Genomic DNA, 26,297 nt, shown 5'->3' on the forward strand with positions numbered 1-26,297 from the left:
CAAAAATTTTCAGTTGACTTCTATGAACCCTGTTTTTTATGTTATGATTCATTACTTCGTAGTTATACATTTTCCCTCTCAACTTAAAAGATAAGCTTTGACTCTCTTCCCTTCTTAAGAGTTTTGCCACTAATTAAACATTTTTAGTTATTGGATTCAATAATATGTTCAAGAAATAATTTGATGGATGGTCTTTATATTATACTTTAAACATCAACATATTAATTAAGCTATTTAATATTGAAAAATTTAAATAAAATGCACTTGAAAAAAACAACTTGATAGTTTTTCATCTTCCTTAATAATTTTAGGTTTTCCAGATAAAAATTTGAATAAACCAAACAAACTGCACTTGACACACAATATAACTTTGGATAACATCTTATCTAGACAACCATGCGATGTACATAACATATATCTACATCAAATCACTCCCATATTTCCTGTCGCAAAATCTACATCAAACTTAATCTTACAAAAACAACCAAACAAATCACAACCTTGATCAAAACTACCAAAAAGATAATTCAAATGAATTAACAAAACGTAGCCAAATCGATCCATACCCCCATTAATTATAGTACAATAATCTTACCAGCCAGTAAAGAAGCAGCTTGCATTCATGCATCTGGACCACATGCTTTCCTATACATCACTGAATAGATAACACATTACGCGATAAAAATGACTTAATTTATTATAACTAAGAATGCTAAGATCCATTCTGCTAATTTTTAAAACTAACAACCTACTATGAATCCGCAACACTTCCATTAAAAATCTCAATAACATCATCTGTCTTCACGCCATGCCACCTGAAACTTCTGTCTTCCTCCATCACATTTTGCTTAAAAATGAAGAAGAATCCTTCCACCGGCAAACAAAAGCCATAAATCTGGTGTCTCATTCTCCACAATTCCTTCTTTAGCTCGCTCACATTGTCCGCCAAGTTCACCTCCATCGCCACCCTCATTGTCCCAAACGTTTCCGTCGGCACGAGTACCGTCACCGTCGTCCTTCTCCCGCCGCCGCTCGTGGACGTTTCGGGCTGATCGGCTTTGGCCGCCGGCTTGGGCTCAGGCGGGAGACGGAGGAGAATGCGAGAGCCTTGAATGATGTTGTAGTATTCAATGTCGCGTTTGTCTTCCATGATTTTGCCGTTGAAGAGGAGAGTTTGGTGGGAGATTGGGAAGCCGTATCGTTTATGTAGCTTTTGTTTTATTTCGAGAACGGTTGAGAAGAACCAGATTTCTTCTTTGAAGCACCGGCCATCGCCGGCCTCGAAGAAGAGGTCCATGGCGGAAGTAGGGTAGTTTTATTTATTTTACATTTTTTGGGTTGGTGGGAAGGGTGGAAGGGGAGAAGGAGATTGGATGTGTTTTTTCGTGATGGACGTTACGAGGAGAGAATTGTTCCGGCAAAAATTGGAATGGTAACGGTTTGAACGGGATGGAAAACTTATTCATTTTGTAGGGGTTTTCTTAACTTTTATTTTTTCTTGTTTGAGTTGAAGTATATATTTTTTATTTGGGCGGATAATTTAAGGGAATAAATATAATATTTTGCACTTTTTTTTTTTTGTTAGAATGGATGAAAGTTATTCTGGTTTAGTGAATTATGCATTGTTGTTAATTCCTGGCATAACTGTGAATCACACTTAAGAAATAAAATGTAAAGCGGGAGGGAGGGAGGGAGATGGACAATAATAAAAAGTAACGAGTTTTGTTAATTAACTATTTCTAATAAAACGATTCCCCTATTTATAGAGGAGGGGATATAATATGTGAAGTTACGTCCTTATTGTTGCTTTATTGGGGGAGTTACACGATATTTTAGGCATTTTACATGTATAGGTTTATGGCTTGGCTACCTTTGACTTTGTTAAGTTAAGACCTTGTCATCTGATTGTCCTAAATCGGGGTTATTGTTCAGCTTTGGTGGTCTATGGTTCAGAATAATTGGCTTGATCATAATGTTTTCAACAATTGATTACTGGATGAGGAGTTTCTTCCGGCAGAACAATAAGATAGCTCTTTCCTTAATGAGGGGGGCCTTCTAGATATTCAAGAATTATGCTATTGCCCTCTTTAGTTGTACTTTTCGATCTTCTAGACTTTTAGGTCTCCTTGAGATTCATGTCGATGCACTCAGAAAGTACAAATATTCCTTTACCGATTTTCTTATTTCCTGAAAGCGATAGTTGTGATAAGAAAAAGAATTATACTCAGAAATAGATATCATTTATATTGTAATCAGTGCTTTAATAATTGAACTTCCTAGAGTTTGATGCCCATGATTCTTACAAATAGGCTTGATTGACTCTTTTGTTAATCCATATTTACCTTGCGTCTTTTAGTCTGAGTTGATTAGTTTTCAAATGTCTCCATCAACATTTTGAAACATTTAGATGAGGTCCCCAAATGGAAAGGTTCGGGGCAGCCTTTAGATTTTGTGCACCGTAGCCCTCCTCCGAGGACAAAGTGAAATCAGAGGGAGAGAAGATGTCTAAGGGAAAAAAAGGGCTATACCGAGAGATTTAAACCTTGTTCCTACGACCTAATCAATTCAATCAGACACTTGTCATATATTTTCATTGTTCAACTATTTGATAACATGAGAAACCCAAAGGCCTCTGCCCTCCCTCTCTATCAGATAGAATGACAGAGGCCTTTGGTGTCGCTTCCAATCAAGAATCAGGGCTATAGTAATTTAGGAGTAATTGTTAGAAAGACCGCTTTAAATTACATTCCAAACTATGTCCCTTACCGTAGTAGACTAGAACTCATCCGATTATAACCATTAAAACCATCCTTGTGAGATCGATATCTGAACTCAATTAGAAACTTGTATTACTGAAATGATACGTATACTTGCGTATGAAACCCCAGTGTGTAAGAATATTTAAATTTAAGGACTTAATGAGTCTACCAAGGAGTGGATCAAGCCTCTGATGAGCATACTAAGACTTATATCATTATGACATAGGCACGTTGTGGGCGGATCAAACATCCAACAATCCATATATACCAAAAGACTTATATAAAATAAGAGAACAAATAATGGATATAAAAATAATTAGGTGCTTAACTGATCTCTTCCTCGAAAGACTGTAAAAATTTGTAGGAATCACTCTCTTTACCTCTTAAGCTCAAGAAATTGTGGACAAATAACATTGAATGGAAATATTAATTGTCTATAATAAAATAACAATTGTTGCATCATTTCAATTCTAAATTTCAAAAATTTCATCTATCTCAAAAAATAACATGATATTGAGACCATAGTGAACTACAGACTCGTATCTAGTGAAGACTTATTAAAGGATCTATCAATGTTGTTAATGCATCCATATATAACCTCTTTGGAAATGATGAAATCTAAAAGATATTGACGAGTAGGTTTTCATTCCAATTATGGCATTATAGTGGATTCTACAAGATAACTCATCCTTCTAGTTGAGAAGGTACTTTAAAATCTTAAACCACAACACAATCTAAGAAAAAAATGAGGATAAGGTAATCAAACAGAGTCAGAGATGTGAACTTGGACATAAAATGATACCTAATGTTTCAAAGGTAATAGAAATTGAAATGTTGCAGTGGTTGTTAGTGCCTTGTTACCAGTTAAAAATTTTCCACCCATTATTTTCTTTGTCCATTTTACTGTGGGTATGTAAAAAAATGGGCAACTCTTATAATTTTTTATGTAACTTCCTTTTAATTTTAACATGGTTGTAGCTCTTAATTTTTTTTAAAAAAAAAATCAGAATTCTCAGAGAGTAGGAAAGAACATATCAAAGAACTTAATTTGACATGCATAGCAAAAGATTCAATAAAGTTTAAACATTAGATATATAAATACAATATAATTGTATGGTATGCATATAAATATCCCTTACAAAATGCACTAGGCTCAAAGTAAACATAAATAGATGAATAATCAGCCATCCGAAGAAGGTAGTACACCCAAATAACAAAGGATCTTGGTTGCCAATAGCACATTAGACCAAACTCGCATATTTAGAAAAGCATATTAGAATAGAAGCCATCTAGGAGAAGTCATAAAGTCATGTGACTGATCATAGCCTTCTCAAAAAAATAATCCAAGAAAAAGGCGGCGGCCACCAAACTAAGAAAGGGGACATGGAGCAAAATGCTTGACATTTTGTGAAGCATTTTGGTTTATTCTAAAGTCTATTTGCATTAAATAAAAATGCCACTTTTTCTTTGCGAAATTTGAGCAAATTCAATTATTTTTTATTTATAATATAAAACTATTTTAATTTTAAACTAATTTTTTCAAATTATTTTATTTAAATTATATTACATTTTTTTGGTTTTAATTTATAATAGGTCTTATTTTATTATCGAGCTTTAATCAAATATCTTAACGAATTTGACATGAATTTTAAATGGAATTATTTTTATTTATTTGATTTCTTAATTAGTTTGTAATCTTTTTTAGATAGTATAAAAATAATTTAATTTTAAATAAGTTTTTAATCATATTTTATTTAAATTATTTTACATTTGTAGTTATAATTTATCTTGGATTCTTAACTCACCCTTTTTTACTGAATTAAATGCATTTTTTATACATTTTAAAAAATATAATTATTAAATAAAACTTTAAATAAATGTATGTGTGGTATATAACTTAAATAAATTCATAATTTTTAAATATATTGGGTTTAAAAAATATTAACCAATTTTCTTGTTATAAGATTTAATAAAATAAGTATATTATTGATAATAAAATGATTGTAAGCGTTCTCATGTAAATTTATTTCTTAAATATTTTTTTCAACTTATTTTTATTATTTTTACATTTAAAAATAAAACAAAATAAAATTATCAATATCAGTCCCAAATTTAAATAAAAAGATTGAGGGTATTTTAAAATTTTTTCATTTGTTTACACTTATGAGATTTGATATTTTTCAAATATTATTGCAATTGCTTGATTCATTTTCAAAAATTCATCCTCAAATCTCGTTACTAATATGTTTACGTTAGTTAAGTTTATAAAATCCCCCCCACTCCCTCTTTTCTACCAAGTGCAATCCGAAACCCCATTTTTCTTCCTTCGGTTCAATGCACAACAATTGAGAGCCTATCCACATCCTAAAGAAAGCCAAGGTCTAATTCCTAACTTGCTTATTTGAATTTATTTCATCCAATGTTCATATCTATCCATGTATTTTATGTGTTAGCATAGAACTTTTGAATTTCATTATGTGTTTTCTAAATTGTCCATGTTTCTTCCATGTTTTATTTTTATTTACTAAAATTTTCCATTAACTTCAAAGTCTCTTTATGTATTCATTGGTTTCATGTGTAAATTTTAAAATTTTATCATGCCTTTTTCAAAATTCCTCAAATTACCTATTTAACCCATAAGACTTTTGTAATGTGCTTGTTTTATCTTAATATCATGAGTTATTCATTTAAGTTTTATGGTCTAACTTTAGCTTTTTTCATTTCAATGTGCTTTATGTGATAATTGTTACATTTTCCATGATAGAATCATAGCTCTTTTGCTTTAATCTCATGATACTAAGTTGATATGGTGTAATGTTATATAATTAGCAAATTCTTTTATTCCTTTGCCAAAACAAAAAAAGTTAAAATTGAAACTGATAAAAAACCATGTAGATTTTCAAAAAAAAAAAAAGGATTTTACTTCATTTTCATCAAAAAGCTAGTGATTAACCTTAATCCTATGTGAAATGAATGATTGGAGGGTACAACTAAGCAAACTAAGAACCAAACCATGAGTTTCCCTTTTGGCCGAACCTAGGAACACTAATTAACATTAGAACTTATTTTAAATTCATTAACTACATCAAATCAAGCCTACAACACCTTAATCAAATTAAAATGAGTTTAATCTTCCCTTAATCATATTAAACTCAGCCTAAACCCTCCTAATTACCCTTAAATCAAGACTAAAACACCTTAATTAAGATTAATAATCAATTAATTAATGTATGAACTTTCAAATTAAATACCTAATTAACATAATTAATTCATAAATCACTTAATTAAATTGGGAATAACTTCGATGGAACTTAAATTAATATAATTAACTCATAATCAATTAATTAGAAATAACTTTCTTAATTAAATCGGGAATAACTTTGATGGAACTTAAATTAATATAATTAACTCATAATCATGGGAATAACTTCGATGGAACTTAAATTAATATAATTAACTCATAATCAATTAATTAGATAATAAATCCACTTAATTAGCATGTTACTTAAATATTAAAATAATAAAAGTTTAATTAAAACTTTAAAAATTTAAGTAAGTTAATAATAATACAATTAATCACATTAAATTATTTTAAAAAATCATTAAAAAATGAAAATAAAATAAAACATTAAATGCTTTTATCAAAATATTAATTAATGAATTAATTTAATTATTAAAACTTTCAATAAATCCATAAAAAATTTAGTAAACTCATAAATAAAAAACTTCAATTCAACATTTAAAAAAAATTTTAATTTCATAAAAAATTAATTAATGAAATAGTTCAGTAATTCAAAAAAATTAAATAATATATTAAATAATTAAATTAATAAATATTCAACTAACCAATTAAACTTATTAATTCATGAAACTCTCATTGATAATTTCAATAATTACTTAAGTCACCAAACCATAAATTAAATTATTTAAATATTTAATTAATTTGTTAAATAATTAATTAACAAATGCAAATGATAAATAAATAAACAATTAATTAAATCATTAATAAAATTAAATGATTAATAAAATGTTTAAAAAACTCAAAAAACATTTAATCAATTCATTAAAATATTCAATTAAAACATAAAAATTTTAATTAACTTATACAATAAATAATTCATTAATTAAATACTTGAAAAATTAGTTAACTAATTAAAAAATTAGTAACCTAAACCCAGTAGTTAAGTTAAAATGAGTTAAAATTAGAATAAAAAAAAGAAAACTGTGCTAAGTATATATATATATATATATTGATTTTATTTAGACAAATCAGGCAAAAAAATATACAATAATTCAAAACAATTCATGCTCAACAAAAGATAAAATTCAGAGGTACAAATGCAGTTATTAAAAAAATAAACTTACTGTCATTCAAAAATAATGACCAAAGTGCATTGGTTGAACTTTCTCCTCACACGAAAGTCAATATCTTTGTGCTCTCGGCAGCAGTAGCGCCACGTTGCACCAAATAGCGATGGTTGCAACTTTTCTTTTGAATTGAAGAAAATAGGATCTATTATAGACATTTGCATACGAGAGCACAAAGATTTCTTGGATTTATGCTTGATAAAGAACAAAAAAACACTGCTATTATTCTCATTTTTTTGTGAGTAAATGCAAGAGAGATCCATTGAGGAGAAAAAGAGAGAGAGAGGGGAATATAGTTTGTTATGTAATTTTATTCTTATTCAATAAAATGCTTTTTTTTATAAATATAGAAGTTTGGATATGAAATAGGTAAAAAAATAAGTTTTGAGTGTTATGCATGTATGCATATGTGTGCAAACTTATGTATAGTATGTGTATATATGTATAAGTATAATTTATGTAAATATAAGTATTTGTATGTCTAAATACAAGTACATTTATGAGTGTGTGAGTATGAATGTATATACTTAGGATTTAAGTATAACTCCTATGGATCTACCTCTCGTAAAATGGAACATATGTGTGGTGGGTTGATTCATGTCTATTTTGTAAACTAAAGTAATATGTTGTTTATGTATGTATATGTAAAAGAAAAGGGAAAAGAAAGGAAAACATGTGATGTGTGTTATTGCATGAGTGTGCGCTTTACATATGTGAGAATGTGAATATATGTAAGTACTAATGATTTAATGGTGCCTTTTACCTTCTTGCAAGTTGGATGAATTCACTTTTGTGCAAGTTAGGATATATGGTTAGGACGTTCCATTAGATATGAATTTAAGTCACCATTATGTGTGATGAAAGAATTTATAGGAGGAAGGATTAAGCTTCTTAGGCAAAGTAAGAGAGAGTTTGATAATCATAAAAATGTTAAAAAAATTATTTTATATATAAGTAAATTAAATGTGCTCTAAAATGTTAAAAAGAATATTTTATATATAAGTAAATTAAATGTGCTCTAAAATGGCAGTTTCTAAAGTATAAAGTAACTCATAAATTAATATTTTTCTACCTTAATAAAATGTGTTCTAAAATTTTAATTTTGATATTTAGAAATTCTCGAGCTCAAAGGATATCTCTCTAAAGAGACCTTTAATGATTTTTAAGAGTTCAAATCTCTTATGTTTAAAAGATCTTTTTAAAAGTTTAAAATGCTTTTCAAAAGTTCAAAGCATGTAAGTTTAAAAAAACTTTTCATAAAATTAAAATTAAAGATCATTTTCAAATAAATTATTCTTATGCTCCTTTCAAAATTGAGACTAAAAATCTTTTCAAAAATGTGAAACCATTTACAAAGTTTAAAACTCGTTTAAAATCAAAATTGAACAATTTTTTTGAATTAGAAATTAAAAAAACATTTTGAAAATTCAAAGATTTAAATTCCTTTTAATACTTGACTTTTCCAAAGAACCTTTTCAAGGCTTTTAACCTTTTTAAATGACCCTTTTCAAATAAGAATCAAATCAACTTAAGAAGGATATTATTTTCTACAAAACTTATTAAAACCTCTTTTGATCTCAGGATAAAATAACTTATAAGTTTTGTCAAACTCTCTCAATTGCTTAACCAAGACAAGACTTATATATTCCATAGCGTGACTTTCTACTCCAATGAACATGTTTCTTTTCAAAAAACTGTGATTTTGTAACATTGGCTTATGATTACATAGCTATTGGGTCATTCAAACTTTATATAATTCATATATAAGTAAACATGTATTACTCACACTTTTTATATGAAAAAGTTACTTATACAAAAAATCCTCTTTACCTTAAAAATAAAATATTTTTAGTGAGAATATAACCAATCCTTAAAAATGAAAAATATAGAATTAGAATGTTTAAGTTAAATTATCCTGAATATAAGTCTTAACTACACGTACCAAAATCTTAAGAATGAGGAACAAGAACACTTGGGATAGAAAATTGAAGTCAAAACCTTAGAAGAAATATGATTTTCTGACGCCAACCGATATCCCAGGAATACTGAAACTTCTAACTTTAGAAGAATTTTGATTTGTCACATTAACTAATAAACATAGGATAAAAAAAAACACTTGTTTAGAAATTAACTCTTGAAAATAATTAAAATCGATCAACTCTAATTTTTCACAGCCACCACATAGAATAACTCTAAACTGTGAATTCTATTAGCCAACATAAAGGAAAACATAGGTTCACACAAATCCTAGAATAGTACAGTCTAGAATCCTAAGTTAGTTTATTGAGTGCCCAATAAATTAAATTAAAGACTATGACCTATAAAACAAATGACCTACCTACTTAGACATAAGGGTATCCTAAAATGAAGTAAGTCATAGTTGTTGATGAAGGTACCCGAAACCATTTAATAATAGAATGATATAGCACAATTCATTATTATGAAGAAAAATGAGACATGTTATTTTGTTGTTAATAATCTAAGGATATTAATGCATCCATAATAATGGAAAGTCATTGACATCTTGACCAGGGGCATTATTCCCAAAATTTAAATTAGTTCACCTATAGCCTTATTTTTAGATTTATTTTAGGATTCAATTCAAATCCAATTCAATGTCAACCTAAGTCAAGCTCATATGCTTTAATCTAGTCCAATCTTGACCTATTTCAACCTAATTCAGCTCAATTCCACTCAAATCCAAACCAATCCTTATTCAAATTTAAATCACTTCATTAACAATTCAAATCAATCAGAATCCGCTTTAAACTCAATTTAGCTCAATTTCGAATCAGCTCCAAATTTGTACCTTCAACCTTTTTCAAATCCAAGCACCAATATTACCATATTGACTTTCAATTGCTGAGGTCAAACCCTTTGGTTGATGAAATTTTAAAACTTAACCCATGTTTTAGTAAAACTTTAATTAAAATTAATCAACATTAACCTTAAATAAGATCATAATAAAAAAATTATAAATTTTAATTAATTTAAGACTTAATGAACTTTAATAAATCAAACTTAAAAATATTTAATAAATTTTGATAAACTTTAACAAAATTTAACAAACCTTAATAAACTTAAATGGACTTAAATAAGCTTTAAAGCCCTTTAAAAAACTTTTAAAATTTTTGAACCAATTTTAGATTATGCAAGTCTTAAGTAGCTTTATTAACCAATATTAAAATTGAATTTAACAAATTTTAAAGAATCTTAATTAATTTCAAAAAGTAATAAAAATCCCTAAACCTTAAAAAAAACTTTAATAATTTTCAAATTAGTTTTAAAATTAACTTAATAAGAATCTAATAACTTTAAAATATTAAATTAGAAAAGTTTTAAAAATTTCAATAAATCAGTTTTAAAATTTAAATGCCATCTTTTTCAAATTTTAATAAGCAAATTAAACAAAAATAAAACTTCAATATTAAATTTAAAAAAAAAAAACTTTAAAAATAAAATTAACTTAACAAACTCAAGTTACTCAGCTTAAGTGAAGTCAATCTTCATCCAAACCTATTCTTTTATGTGAGTTTGCAAGTCTACTTAGACACAAGTCTACCTTAAGCTCTAACCTGGTTGTCTTAGAAGTGAACCTTTAGGCTCTGGGCTTCTAAATGTTCTTTTGCAGTGTGCAAGGACTATACCAAATAGCTGCACATATCTTCTAGGTTTACTAAGCAAAAGGATTGACTTACCTAATCCTATTCGGGGACTGAGGTCAATGAACCAAGAATGAGGAAGATTTATTAGGTTGTGTGTTTGTTTGTTGTTCTGGTGCCTAAACTAAAACCGAGAAAGGTTCTTGGCAAGGATTTTGCTATTCTATACCTGAAAATGATTGTGTGTGTGTGTGTGTGTGTGTGTGTGTGTGTGTGTGTATTATATTTATATCTTAGTTTTTCCCACGGGGAAGGTGGTAATGGGGTTTACATCAGGGCATCATCTCAATAGTGAAAAATTGATGCTAGTCTGTTCTTCTAGTCCGCGCTACACAAGCATGGCGATTCTAACTCAATAGTGTGCAATGACTATATTAGGACCCATCCAATATTTATTTAGCCAAGTCTGTTCTTCTAGTCCGCGCTACACAAGCATGGCGATTCTAACTCAATAGTGTGCAATGACTATATTAGGACCCATCCAATATTTATTTAGCCAATGTGTCAATTCTTGCTGAAGCTAGCGTATCAACAAAAACTGACAAACTCGAGAAAGAAAAGAATATGTGTTTGGTGTTTGATAAGCTAAACCGAGTAATAGAAAAGTCAAGGAACTCACTTTAACTCAAATTTACTACTTCGAAGCATTGAACTATATCAAGAGCAGCAGCTATGACTAGATTAATGAATGTGATCTCATGGTGATGGTCTCTCGTGGGGCATGCTCCAACTTCTGATGGACCCTCAACTAGCTACGTGGAAGGAAATGGGCAAGGCCAAACTAGATATAACTGTCTCATTCCCAATTGTTTCAATGGTCAATCTTAAATTTGCAAGTCTAAAAGTGCATAATTGATCAGACCCCAAAAATTCATCAAACCTGCGACTTTACAAGTTAGCCCACTCTAACTTCAATTACTGCATTCTAACACATAATTGGGCAACTACAGACTCTAGGGGGCGATTATGTAGATGTAACCTATCATAGGTCTTCCACTATGCTTGGCATACGGGGTTCGGGCGGTGAAATTTTATTGAGAAGATTTTTGGCGGAGCCTACCAAAGGAGTAAAATCTATGTTCAAATGCTCCAGAAAGGAGGACCTGCATTGATGGCTTTTCGTTGAGAGCGGGGAGGTGGTTACTTATTCGTGGAAAAAGCTTCAGCTGAAGACGGAGAAGGAAACATTAAAAAAAAAAAAAAAATTTGAAGAGGAGCCACTTCTACAAAGAAATTGTGGAGGTAAGTGTAATTGTTTCTAATGATGCCTTGCATAAGAGGAGCGACTTCTACTCAGGAACAACTCTCTATTCCTTTTCCTCAATGTTCTGCGCGTCGCCGCATCCATCTGTTGCATACTTTGTTTCTGTCGAAATTAGTTTGGCTAATTGTTTGTCGAATTCACAGTGGGTTTCAAGATTCCTTAGTTACCTTTATCGATCTGGCTTTTTGTCGTCAATCCAATTATTCTTTTTCTTGTGTGTTTGCTTGGATTCTGCAGGATTCTTCACTCCTTTTAATTTCAATTTTGAGTGGATTAGCAGATTTGAGTGGGTGTACCTGCGCTGGATCGCACTGATGCTTTCTTGCTAGTTGTTGTAATTTATTTTATCTACCATTTGTTCGATTTTTCTTCGGCCCCAATTGTATTGCGTTTACCTGATTGAGGCACCGCTGGATATAGATTCATTCGGCTTCTATTTCATTAGTTCTTGGTTATTGAGTTGTTTGTTTACTTTGCCTTTCCAGAATAAAATTAAACTAGGGGAGGTTAGTTGGGGCTTATGTGAAGTTTGCTTGCATTGATGTATACTGTAATCCAATTAAATTGTTGGATAGTATCATGAAGGAATTTGTTCCTATTATAAATTTCTCAAGTTAATGTTCCAGTTCACGAATTTAACAACCGGAAAAGGATCAATCAAAAATCACACAGGAAATAGGTAAAAAATTCCCCAGTCACTTCAGTTTGTAAAAAAAGGATCAGACGTTTCTTTAGGTTTTGCCCAAGTGCTCCTGGATTTTAATCGTTGTAATAATGAGACATCATTAGTTAAACAAAGTTCGTATGTGTGAGCGTGTGTGCATACTTGCCTGCATGTGTATGTCGGTCTGTGTGTCTGTCTGTGTCAGTGTCTGTCTAGCACGTGCATGTGTGCGAGTGCAGGTGTGTGTGCCCATGCTTGCGCGCCTGCCCTCCTACATCTTCGTTTTGAGGAAGTTGTAGTGTGGTAGGTTTTTAGTTTTAGTTGATGGGAAGAATTTGGGGGCTTAGGGTTTACCCGTATTTTGGAGGGTTTGGTTGTGAGGAAACAAAGGTATAACACACACACACATACACAAAGTATGGAAACATAAAAATGAGATGGAGTTAATAGTAATGCATAAGGTTTTTTTTTTCTTAAAAAAAATTAATGGTCGGAGGCTATTAGACGAGCCCCGACCATCCCTAGATGTGTTAAATATTCGAGTATTGCACCCTACACACGGGGTATTCAAACCTGTAACCTGAGGGAACGGACGACCTTTAGAGAGACTGCTCTACCAACAGGCCACGGAACACTCACAACTGTAATGCATTAAGCTATAATAATAATAATATCTTATATGGAATATAAAAATTATTTTACTGTAGAAAATTAAAACTGACTACAATAGATTTAATGAATAAACATCGAAACTTAAGGTTTAAGATTTTTCATTAAATAAATAAATAAATTTTATAAAGCTCATATGTTAATATTTTTATATTTATTCTATATTTGATCCAATTAAAAGAGTAGATATTTTAGATTCGACTTATGCTAAGAAAGGAATAGGTAAATCAAGGAAGACTTAGGCTTATTGTATAAAAATAGGATCTTAATTTGTTGGAATGAAATGAAAATATGACACTAAATAGGGCGCAACTGATAAAAATGATTCATGTAGCCGACCCCACGTAGTGGGATTAAGGCTTTGTTGTTGTTGTATTCTATATATAAAAAGCTTATTGTAATGAACTACAGAGTTTCTTAAAAATAGTTTGGTTAATTTCTGTGATGTGCAAAAAAATTGTCTATGATTAGAAGCAAATTTTTAGTTTACTCTTTTTGTCTTTTTTAAATAGTACTCTCTGGTATACACTGATTACTCTACGTGCAACTTTTAGGCTTACTGCAAGTATAAAATTCCATTGGTAGCCATATAGGTTTGATTTTGTAGAATAAAATTTTTATCTTTAAACTTTGTAGCATAACCATATTTTAACTTATTCTTTTTCCTAGCTGTGATTTGAATCCAATTAATCTATCTGTTTTCATGCCTATTTGATTATTCTTTTATAGCCTCCTTTTCAATAAACCTAAAACTTTTCATTTTGTCTTTATATGACTGATTATTAACTTCAGCAATTCCTAATGAGTGAAGCAAAATACTTTTTTTTAATATTTATTTTTTTTAATTTTACCATGCATAATAACCTAACTCTTCATGATCTGATGTGTGAGATTATGGATGAGTGATCAATCACTATGGGTCTTGTTAACGGTCTTAAGTAATAGTCATTATACATTAATAGTTTGACATTACATGTTGAAGTGAACCCACGTAGGCTGTTTGATTTCTTTGGTTGCATCATCAAAGTAATCTACCTGACAAATATGTCAACATTACTTTCCTGTGTTGACAATTAATTTAGGATCATTTCTTGAATGTTTTGCCCTGAAATAGTTATTGAGTGGCAAGAAAATACCATGCCAATAATTTCCTTCGAAAAGTATGCAAGTACTAGGGTATTTCTTTTTGCAGGGATCCTGAAGATATTGGAATGTGTGATCTATCATTATGGTTCTGAAAGAGATTAGCAAAGATTCACGGAGATGGGCTCTGGGCATTGTGTATATAGTTGCAGTTGCATCAATATGGATTGCTGCTAGTTATATTGTTCAGACCGTTGTAGATGAGGGGGTTTCTCCTTTCTTATTAACATACATTTGTAACTCTTTGTTCGTGGTTTACATTCCCATTGTGGGAATTGCCCGATATATTGAGGGTTCAGTTTGCAATCTATTAGCCCGAAAACACAATGAACCATCCATGCAAGCATCTTGCTATTCAGAGAATGCAAATCTTTTGCTAGAACCTATCATCATAGGTAGTCATCACAGCGAGGCTATTGTGTCTGGAACTGACGCAAGGATTCAAGATATAGAAAGAATTTTAACTGACCAAGCTTGTGAGTTTTCTTCTGGAAACCCAATTAGTAGTGCATGCAAGCAATTGGATTCGCAAAGGCGTTGGACACATGCTCAAGTAGCAAAAGTCAGCCTGTTGATTTGTCCATTTTGGTTTTTTGCACAACTCACCTTTAATCTCTCTCTCAAGTATACCACTGTTACTGTAAGCATTTCAAGTTGTTTCCTATCTAGTATCATTATCACATTCACTTTTTTTTTCAAGGAAAATTTACATACATAGCATACAATTCTTGTGTATTTACATATCTCCCACCTAAACTTTCATATTTTTGGTGCTTTAAACCATGCATGAAAGGTGTATTTCACTTTTAAAATGTGATAATAATGCTACTTTTGATACGATATTAAAGATATGAGTGGTATGTGTATAAGTACTAAGTTTTTTGTGTGAGATATGTAAATACATATGACTTGTGAGCTATGTATGTAAATGCTCCTTCTTTTATTGTGCAGTCAAACACTATCTTAAGCAGCACATCAAGCCTCTTCACCTATTTGGTATCTGTTGCATTCTTGGGAGAAATATTTACATGGTTAAAGTTTTTCAGTGTTCTTCTCTGCATGGGAGGGACCGTTATAGTGAGCTTAGCTGATTTGAGAGTTGGAGTAAATGCTATTGCATATAATGCCTTTCTTGGAGATGCACTTGCACTTGTTTCTGCTGGCCTTTATGCTGTTTACATTACTCTCATTCGGAAAAAGCTACCCGACGAAGAAAAGGGAGAAGGTCATGCAAGTATGGCCCAGTTTCTTGGATATCTCGGTTTATTTAATCTCTTTATATTTCTTCCTCTGGCACTTTTTCTAAATTTCACCAAGATTGAGCCATTTCATAAGCTGACATGGAGACATTTAGGCCTCATTGTTGGAAAAGGTATGCATCACTCCCAATTTTTTCTTGTATTTGTTAGTTATCCATTTTGAGACTAGCATAGCTCATTATCATTATTATTATTTTTTTCATATATTTTGTTCGTGAAATTGTTTTTTTTTTCTTTTATTTTACTTCTATGTTAAAACTCAATCAGTAAGGGCTTGATGGGATTTGAATATGTAGGCTTCTTTAAGCGGGCAGCACTTATATGTTATAACATATGTGCATTACTTTTGTGGCAAGTTCTGTGAAAGCAGAAAGTTTCAGACGACTTAGTTATGCAGGTGAACCTACGGAGAATGATTTGATGAACACAAACTAAATAGGAACGAAATCAAACAAAAAGAAGGCACCACAATTACTTTGTTATGTCATATAGCTATATCGACAAAGAAGAAATTTCTATTTAAAACTCAATCAATAATTTTTTTTTCATTTTTTGTTTGGTTTTTATTTTTGATTAAGATCATGCCTCCTAATATTTTTTAACTAGATTAATTTCTCATAAACTCGTTCATCTCTCCTTTACATATTTTAGGTCTCCTTTGAACCATTTTTAGTACCTAGTTTATTATAGTTCCTGATTCTATTTAACTGATTTTGAGTCATATTCCCATTTATATCTGACATTCATAAGTTTATAAATATACAAATAAAGGGCTAATAAATTAACTTACCTCAATTACTATGTTGTTTTCATTCATTTTGATGACTTTTTTCTTCTGACTCTATAGATATACACAAAATACGATATCTTTCTGCTTTTATTCGTTTGATCTCTGATTGAAGTTTTGGATTCACTCGGTAATGCATCCTTGATTTAGTGGGCAAATTTATCATGAAATAAAATCTGGGCTTACTTGTACATAGATTGCACTCTTCCCAACAACAAGCTTTTTACTCTCTAAAACATGAACTTTACTCTCTAGAACATGGCAAATGGAAATTGATTACAGTGGCAATCTGTTCCCTCATTACTGATGTGATCTTGAAATATTTTTTCATACAGGTTTGTTGGACAATGTTCTCAGTGATTATTTGTGGGCAAAGGCCATTTTATTGACTACAACTACAGTAGCAACAGCTGGTCTGACGATTCAGGTCCCAATAGCTGCTATTGTGGATTCGATCACCGGCCATGCCCCTCACCTGTTGGATTTAGTTGGAGCTGCTGCCGTCATACTTGGTTTTGCTGGGATCAACATCCCCTGTCAAGAAATGACGCCATTCACAAGTAATGAACGTGAAACTGAGGACATCTTTGTGTCTGATCATATTGAAGGAACAACTGTTCGCACTGGATCAGCTGCTTTTTCCTAGTTGAATGTCAGTGAATGTCAAATTATGGTATTAGTTATATATATATATATTATATCTAATTTTTCACTTACCTAATTTGGGAAAGAAAAAGTTTATCTTAATATAGGGTACATGTTTTATCCAGAGACAAGTCCTTATAGTTAATAACATCTTAGTAGAGGCAATCTCTTAAGAATATTTTTCGATTAAAAGAGTAGCTCAAGTCCCTGTGAGTTTCAACTGTTGGTTTTTTAGATTGTTATTTTGGATTTCAATAGGAAAAATTAAAACTAAAACTATTATATTTTCATGTCCAAGGAGGAGGGGTTGTTAGTAGTACTCCAATTATTTTATATTGGGTTTCATATCTTTAAAGTTGAGGTTTATTTTTATTCGAGTTGTATATGTTACTAGAATGTTGGGAATATATTACTAGAATGTTAGGACTTATATTCTAATGATATAAGATTATGAAAAAGTCTAAGAACTGAAGACTTGTAATTTGACAAAATAAATTCTCTCGGAATCTAATTTAATGTGAGAAATATTATCTTAGAAGGTTCTCGAACTTATTATAACAGTTTCTATTAAATTTATAACATTTACTTCTACTTGGGTCTAAAACAATTTCAATACTGTTGGCCTTAGAAATCTAAATTCAAAACTATTGGACTTCTAGTTACTTAGAAAGAATACAAGTTAAATTCACCTAATTGTCTGAAAATCATAAAATTTGGTTTGAGAAAACACAAGATAGGTAAGGCTATTATTTATTAGAAGAGATTAGTAGGATTTATAACTCAAGAGTTAGAATCAAGTTGTTTGATTATAAATTGTTTTATAATGCCTCTAGTTAATGCATTATCTTATAATTTGTAAATTCGTATTTAATAAATTCATTTTGTAGGCTATATGCATGTAATCATTGTGCATGTGTTTAATTTTAGAGTCTGAAGGCTAACCAAAATTTTTGGCAAACTTTCCTATGAAGGGAGGCTATCTTCATTAGTGAGACGTCTCTTTATATGTAATGGGTGAAGTGGGAAAGAAAGAATCATAATGCCAATGTGAATGGTTTAAAGATTTCTAGAAATTTTAATGAATTTTATTAATTATTTTTTAAGCCTTTGATTGATTTTGTTGTAAGTATTGATTTAATTTTTTTAAAATTGTCAAGTTGGAGTAAGAAATATAATCGTAAGAGCCTACCATAAAATAATATCTAAGCAATGCACAATCAAGTAAAGAAATATTGAAAATAATCTGTTTGTGAAGTGTGCAATCAAAATCAGTTACACAAACATACCAATTAAATAAGCAAAATAACCCCAAAAGTAATAAACCAAAGGCAGAAGCGGTTGGGTATCGTAATAAACCCAAAAGGAAAAATATAGTTGAGTTCTTCCCTTAAATAACTTTGCCTTGACCCACAAGATTGCATCCATGTTCTTTCTAGTTTAGTTTAGTTCATTTGGTTCATTAGATTCTTTGCTTTGGTTCAAATTTTGGGTCATCTTTCAACACCCAAAGGCCTCAACAAAAGACTCACCTAAGTTTTATATGCAGACTTGATTGCAGAAAAGTAAATCTATGCTTACTATAATACATAGGTTTATTATAACAACTACAAAACAAAGTTTTTATATGCAAATGTGGTTGGGTATCGTAAAAAACCCGAAAAGGAAAAATATAGTTGAGTTTTTCCCTTAAATAACTTGGCCTAGACCCACAAGATTGCATCCATGTTCTTTCTAGATCAATTTAGTTCATTTGGTTCATTAGCTTCTTTGCTTTGTTTCAAATTTTGGATCATCTTTCAACATCTGAAGGCCTCAACAAAAGACTCACCTAAGGTTCATGTGCAAACTTAATAGTAGGAAAGTAAATTTATGCTTACTATAATACATAGGTTTATTATAACTACAAAACATAGTCAACACATGAACTATATATTAATATGCAAACAATATATATATATATATAAACATCATAGAATATTCTAAAAGCATCACAAACTAAACAACAAAACAAATAATCATAATATAGAATCTAAAGTCGGTGACCTAACAAGTAAGTTTAATGTTATGTATTTAATGTAAGTTTAAACAACAAAACAAATAATCAAAACTAACAACTAGGTTGTATTTTAAGTTTGAACTAGATTTCAGTATTTTAATTTCAATTAGACATAGGGTTTAATGTTATGTTCTGATGGTTTGAATTCAAATAATTAAAATTTGACAAAATTTAAATTAATTTGTTTCTGTTTTTTGTATCAATTTGTTTTAAGGATTTTATGAATGGTTATAGACTTACAAGTTAACCCAATGAGTAAAATCATCATTCATGGAACCTTAAGTATGATAGAATGCCAAGATCAATATGAAAATGAAATGATATTTCATAACATACAACAAAGTAAATTTTTTTTAATTTTTAGATTTATTTACTTTTATTTAAATTCTTTAAATACGTGTTTAGTTTTTGTTTATATTCTATATTATAAGATACTTTAAATATATATGAAATTAATTTTTAAAGTCAGAAATGACTTTAGGTGAATTTCATAAAATTTTGAGAGCTTGTTGAGCCTTTTTGAATTTTTTTGTTATTATTTTATTATTTTAATTATTCTTCATTCAAAAGACTATTAAAAATTCCATTAACATTCAAAATTTTAGAAAATTTATAGGAAAGCTTAAAATATCATTCCAAAATTTTCCGTAAAAATTAGAATTTTTCAGAACTATAACAGTGCAAAAAAAGTGAGAGTTTAGGACCTCAATGCTAATCATTATTGTCGTAATGCTAAAATTTGAGCACTACAGTGTTTAGGGAGCATTACAGTATCAAAATCCCAAAAATTAAAGCCTCAAGGTAGATAGTGTAATGCTGCAACACTATATTTTTAAGCATTTCAAGCCTATCAACTTAGCATAATGACACTAGTTTATAGTTTCATAGTGTTAGAACTTCATGGAATCAGTTTGAAGCAGTTTTGGAACATATTTGAGAGTAAGGTAATTTTTTGAGCAGTTATAGTGTGGGTATAAATGTTGAAGTTAAGAGAGAGTATTGTAGTGACTACAAGAGACTAGGGTGGAAATTACAGAGTGAAGTGTGTGAGAGTGTGTGTAGCCTGTCGGGAAGAAAAAAGCGAGAAAAGAGTCCAAGGAAGAAAATTGTAAAAGGAATGAGGATAAAAGTTAGATTATATCTTCAAGGATCAATTTTTGGCTATCTTTCTAACACCTAGTGTATTTGTTTGTGTTTTGCCACTTTATTTTCTTTTTTTTTTTTTCACAATTATGTTCACAATTATGTTGAAGAATTAGTAATTAGTTTTATTTGTCAAGGTTTATGTTTGTTTCTATGTATTGTGTGTGATTTTTATGAATAAAATGTGCATGGTTGTTTTGTTTCACTTTTATGTTAACTTAGTTTATTTTAAACAAATAATTCTTAATTTATAGTATGAGCGTGTGATTTTTAATAATGCATAGTGGAAAAATTTGGATGAAACATTCAATTACTCTAGTGCATACAAATATAGACATTGGGGAATTGTAATTAGAAAGAGATAGCTTACAAGTTATCACTTGCACTTGTTTAGAATAGGAATATCCTTTTTTGGTGAAATTGTTATTAGGTTTTTTAACTATTGATGAAGATTATGAGATAATTTTGCTCTTGGTTGACAACTTAACAAAAAAAAAACGTTATTGTATACCATTACTTAAATTACTTTAAAATATCATAGAGCAGGAGTTTTTTATAATTGACTTTATTCTTAAAAATCTAAAAATCTTTTATTTGAAGAGCTGGATAAAATTAAGATGAAAAATTATATTAAATTTAATAAAATACATTCTTGATCTTCATGATAATGATACTCAACTCATTAATTTATGACTACATGTATACTTGCTTATATCATAACAACTCATCTAAGATTACTTTAAAAAATAGTATATAAGGCCATGTTCAACTTTTGAAGACATTTTTAAAGTCATTTGAAGGTGCTTTAGGTTTTCATTTAGAATTAATTCTTTTATTAAATTTTTTATTAAGCTTTAGTGAAATTAAATTAAAAGTTTTAAATCCTATTCAATTTAATCAAAATTATCCCAAAAAAATTATAGAAGGTCAGCAGTGAACTAAAGAATATTTGAGAATATTTTGATAAAAATAGAGATTGTTTAATTAGTTAACTAATATTTTATTGAATTTCAATATTTATTTAAATTTCTTAATTTATTTTTACTGAACATAGGATAATTTATTGAGTTAAGAGAGTATTTATTCATAACTTTTGGATAATTATAGAATTAGTTATAAATTTTTATAGGCTGGTGCATTATTTTCTAAGTTTTATTTAAATTCTTATTTATCGATTGCTGATTAGACTGTCACCTCAGCTGGCTTTTTTACTTGTCATGTTCTTATTGATACTGAAATCAGAGTTGTGCGTACCATGGTGTAGGGATTTCAGCTCATTACTATCCCAACCAATTATTTTTTAAAACTAAATTGAATGGTGGTGATTTTGTCTTCCCCATCAGGCCAAGAAATTACAATTCATGTAAAAAATGATTTGATTTGAATAATCAAAGGTTCAATTTGTGAAAATTTATTCTTGTTGAAAGGATCAAGATGATAAGACACTTATCTTCTTATGGGATCATCTTGACCTTGAGTCTTTCTTCCCAAAATACAAAACCCAAAAATGCAATGAGAGGAGGATTGCAAAATAATTTAAGGATTTCCAACAATTGTAGGTTTAAGGAAATTTGCATGGACTTGAGGAGGATTTTTTGTTTGACCTCCAGCACTTGAGGAGGACTAGAAGGATTCTTGATAGTAACCAAACCTAACACAGGATGTTCTCGTTGTCCCTAATGTTTGGATGATTAATCCAATAAGGAGAAGGTGTTAGGTTCCTTATGGGAGGCTAAGGAATAATTTTGTTTAAGTGAAGACCTAGCCTCACTATATTGAGTTTATTTATAGATCCATAGTTGATGTGCTGTTTAGCTAAAATAGTGGCAGAGTTGCAATTCTTATTCTTGGATGGTTTAGAAAGTTAGGATACCAATGAAGTTCCATTAACTGGATTAAGGCCACTTTGGGTTCTGGCATCATATTTTATCTTAAAGCAATCTTATAACAATCTTACCATACTTTGTTATAGCAAGATTTAGACTACATGTATGGAGTTCAACAGATTAGTTGTGCTTGGAATCAATTTAATTTGCTTAGAGGAATTTAGTTAGAGCTTTAAATAATTTCTGAAGCTTAGATGAACCATTATATTTTTTGTTCTGTTTAGGTTGGATTTTGGTAGTCCATTGGGTTATCTTTAAGTAATTCAAAAAATTAAATCAATATGATTTATTGGTTTATAATGAAATGTATTGAGCATTAGTTCACCAAGAGCCATTAAAGAAATCTTAAATTTGTATATTAATAAATTTAATACTACATTATTTGTTAAGAAAGTGGTTATCAAAATTTAATGGTTTCTTAATTATATTCTTGTGGAATGGTTTTCAATGTGCAATTTAACTTGAATTTTGTGTGCATTTAGGGACAAGTGACTAATATTTGGTTGAACTTCGGCTCAGGTGGATTTGGTTTCATTTGGGTTAAACCCTGATTGGAATAGGTGATACATTTTAGTGAGTCATTAAAAGCTAAATAATTAGTTAAAATAATGTAATTTCATTTTCAAGTTGATTTGAGTGTACCAAGCTAACCAATTCAATTAAGTCATAAAGAAAGATTCAAGTTTGATTAATTTTATTTTAATGTTTGAACTTTCATATTTATTGAATTTGGATAACCCTTGCTCTACATGGTTTAATAAGCTTCATTTCAGTCAAATTATCAATGAAAACCTATAGAGATTATTTTTCAAGTTCTTTAATTGTATTTTATTTTAAAAGAGACTTATTTGAATTTGATTATATTTCAGGTTCAAGTGATTTTAATTTGATTTTATATTGATTGGGTTAAGTTTTAATTTAATTTGCATTTTATTTAATTTAATTGATTTGATTTGGATTTTAAATGATTCCTAGAGTAATCTACTTGGTCAGTTCTAGGCACGTTAACTTAATGTTTATTTAAGTTTGATTCTTTAATGACATTGAAGTTTGTTAAGTAGAAGAAGAACTTTTAAGGCACTCAAAAAATTGTTTCACTTTGAATCTGAAGCCTCCAATAGATAAAAACTTTCTACCCTCATTCCAAGAGGTGTTTTTTAAGCTAGTGCTACTCTAAAGGAAAAAAAAATTACTAAAATTTTATTATGCATTTGGGGTGCGGGTGAGCCTATTCCTAGTACAGGTGTGTCATGTTTTGACAAAGCGGAGTGCAGACATCTAGAGGAAGCTAGACACAGGTGCAAATAATTATATTACTGGCGAGCTCTGGGAGTGGCACGAACATTCAACCTACTTTGTCTTGCAGAATGATTGTGTGTTGGTTGATACACCTTAAAATTACCTATTTTAAGTATACATTTAATGCTTATTTTATGTACATTTTTTATGATATTGCACTTTAATGAAAGATATTTTGTATATTTTTTGCTTCAGGAACAAGAAATAGAGTTTTGGAGAAAATGGAGCAAAAACGGTGCATTTTAGAGCCAGATCGAGCAAGGAAGAAAATTTGAATTTGGTGCATTTTTTGGAGCAAAAACAAAACGAAATGTTAAAAAAAATGGTTCCTAGGCACCCGAAACATCGCCCAAGTACCTGAATCGACACCTTAGTGCCCGAATTGGTGCCCAGCCACCAGAAACCATTTCTAATGGTTTTTACTCGATTTTTGGAGTTTAAGAACATCTTTCAACACTTGGGATGACACCTTTTGGCATTAAACACTCCTGAAAATTCCAAGAACGTCCAAAGGTTGTAGATATGAGTAGGATAAGTAGATTTCTACCTTTTCTGGAGAGACTGGTGAGGGATTTTTATTGATATCTAAAAAGAATTGTGAGAACTTTGCATGGATCAGCAGGAGACTTTGTTGGAGGGATTTTCATCTTTCTTTCATAGGAAAAATCTAAGCATTTGTTCTTCATTATCTTTAATTATTGTAAACACTTTTTTAGTGAGTTTTCTTTGATTTAAACTAAGATTAATGGTTTGTTTTCTTCATGTTTAGTGTGAAGTTTTCCTTACTCATTCTCTTTGTGATGAGATTTAATCATATATCAGATTAGAATGGTTTGAAAATTTCTTTTATTCCAAAATTGTGATGGTATTTTCACCTGTTGTTAGTTTACTTTGCAAACTTATCACTTATGAGGTTAACATCTGTTGCAAAACATAATGATCTAGGAGGGCTATGATTTCACACAACTTGTAAATGCCACACTAACCTTTCGAGGATGGCGACCAAAATCAAAGGAGAGTGCAAATAAATTGGGAGTAAGTTTTGATGGGTGTAGAATTGATGTTTATAGGGTGACATGCTAGATTCTTTTATGAATTCATTATTAAGTCTGGATCTAAGGGTTCCTACCAGGTTTTATAGAGAGGACACAGCGGGTAATCTAAAAGTGAGAGGTTAGAATCTACTCAGCACTACTACACAAGTAGGAACAAACTTAAGATTATTCAATATTCTTTGCATGCACTAAGAGGGGGTAAAGAACGTGTATGCTCCTATTTGTTACAATCATTTTAATCTTTAAACTTTCTCTTCCTACACTACTTATGATCTCATCGCAAGGGGAAAGAGATTTTAATCATTTAAGATCTTTCCAAAATTTAACCAGTCTATTTATATTTGGTTTTTATTTAATTTATTTAATTATAATTTTAGTGTAAATTAGTGAATTTAGGAAAACCAAACTTTTCAAAAATTTCAAGCTAAGACCTGAAAGTAGTAGACTATAATTATCCGAAGGGATTTTTTACCTCAATTATCTGTGGGATCTATACTGGGGTTTCTAAAGAAAGCCCTATATTACTTGAACTAGTGTGTAAAATATAAATAAATTATAAATTTTATATCATATCCATTTTGCACACTAGCAACAAAATATTAATTAAGTCAAGTTTTGACTATCTTTTGGATGTCAAATTACTGCATAATTGCAGATTGGGTCAAGTTCTTGGCGTCGTTGCCGAGGAAGCTACTGAAGAAACTTTAGAAGAATTGTAGTTGCACATATAAGACTGCACAAACATAGGTACCTCTATGGGGGGAGCAAGTAATGATTTCTGATCCTTTTGTTTGCAATTGGTATTAGCTCCCCCACTTTTAAGGCATGGCTCATGATACGTTATTTGCATGTGAGATTTCCCGCTGACACTTGTTTTCATGCAGGAAAAGGAAGAGACGCTTGCACCTCCTCAAACAGTGGCAACGCTCGCTGTCTAGCGACGTTAAAGTGCTCCGACGAAGATTCCGGTCGTCGGGAAGGTAGGACGGCGAGATCAAGGAGTTAGTTCGCCGACAGTGCGCACCGGGAGCGAAAGAAATGCGGAGGACAGCCCAAAATTCGACGTTATGCTCGCTGATTTTTTATTGCTAATAAGAAGGAACAATTATCCCTCAAGAGGGAAAACACCACACTCATTTAAAGTGAGCAGAACGAGCATATCCATAGAAAGGTGCTCAGTTCAGACCCTATGTAGAAAGGGTAGCCGAATAAGAATGCTAGGAAAGGGCATGACTTTCCTGCAATAAGGCAGATATCAATTGAAATTCACTTCTGTCAATTGGAGATATTGCAAAAGGTTAGCTAGGCATCATTTGCTAACCATGGAATGCTTAGTTATAAAGTTGAGCTTCAAAATTCCCCAGCAGAGTTGCCAGATTGTTTTTCCGTTCATTTTTCTCTTTTTTATTTTAAAAGGAGTCGCCAGGTTGGCGGTCGTCATATACTTCCCCCATTCAAATAAATCTCCCTCCTGAACCATATAAATGATTCAAAGAGGAGAGGAATCAAATAAGAAAAGACATACGACAAATCTGGGTAACCTTAAGAAAAAAAGAAAAGGGTGACTCCGCTTTAAATCAATAGAATTCTAATTAGCAATCAAAATTCTAATTAGCAATCAAAATTCACTGGTTATCA

At 30.5% G+C, this 26,297-nt stretch overlaps 2 protein-coding genes across 3 annotated transcripts; one reads left to right on the top strand and one right to left on the bottom strand.

Annotated features, from left to right (window-relative positions):
* Positions 1–438: 438 nt before the first annotated feature.
* LOC110038868 lies at positions 439–1,443 on the bottom strand. Its single transcript, XM_020743788.1, has one exon. It carries the CDS (start codon positions 1,295–1,297, stop codon positions 752–754), a length of 546 nt encoding a protein of 181 aa, XP_020599447.1. The 5' UTR covers positions 1,298–1,443; the 3' UTR covers positions 439–751.
* A 10,544-nt stretch (positions 1,444–11,987) lies between these two features.
* Positions 11,988–17,469, top strand: LOC110038869 (thiamine-repressible mitochondrial transport protein THI74-like). 2 transcript variants are annotated; one of them, XM_020743789.1, is made up of 4 exons: positions 11,988–12,031; positions 14,579–15,169; positions 15,481–15,901; positions 16,911–17,468. In XM_020743789.1, the coding sequence occupies exons 2-4, from the start codon at positions 14,615–14,617 to the stop codon at positions 17,219–17,221; spliced, it is 1,287 nt and encodes a 428-aa protein (XP_020599448.1). In that variant the 5' UTR covers positions 11,988–12,031; positions 14,579–14,614; the 3' UTR covers positions 17,222–17,468. The 2 variants fall into 2 exon arrangements, with proteins under 2 accessions (XP_020599448.1, XP_020599450.1); XM_020743791.1 differs by lacking the exon at positions 11,988–12,031 and adding an exon at positions 12,039–12,195 and having other exon boundaries at positions 16,911–17,469.
* Positions 17,470–26,297: the final 8,828 nt, after the last annotated feature.

This window comes from Phalaenopsis equestris, unplaced genomic scaffold (genome assembly GCF_001263595.1).
Source record: "Phalaenopsis equestris unplaced genomic scaffold, ASM126359v1 Scaffold234228, whole genome shotgun sequence".
Classification (NCBI taxonomy): Eukaryota; Viridiplantae; Streptophyta; class Magnoliopsida; order Asparagales; family Orchidaceae; genus Phalaenopsis; species Phalaenopsis equestris.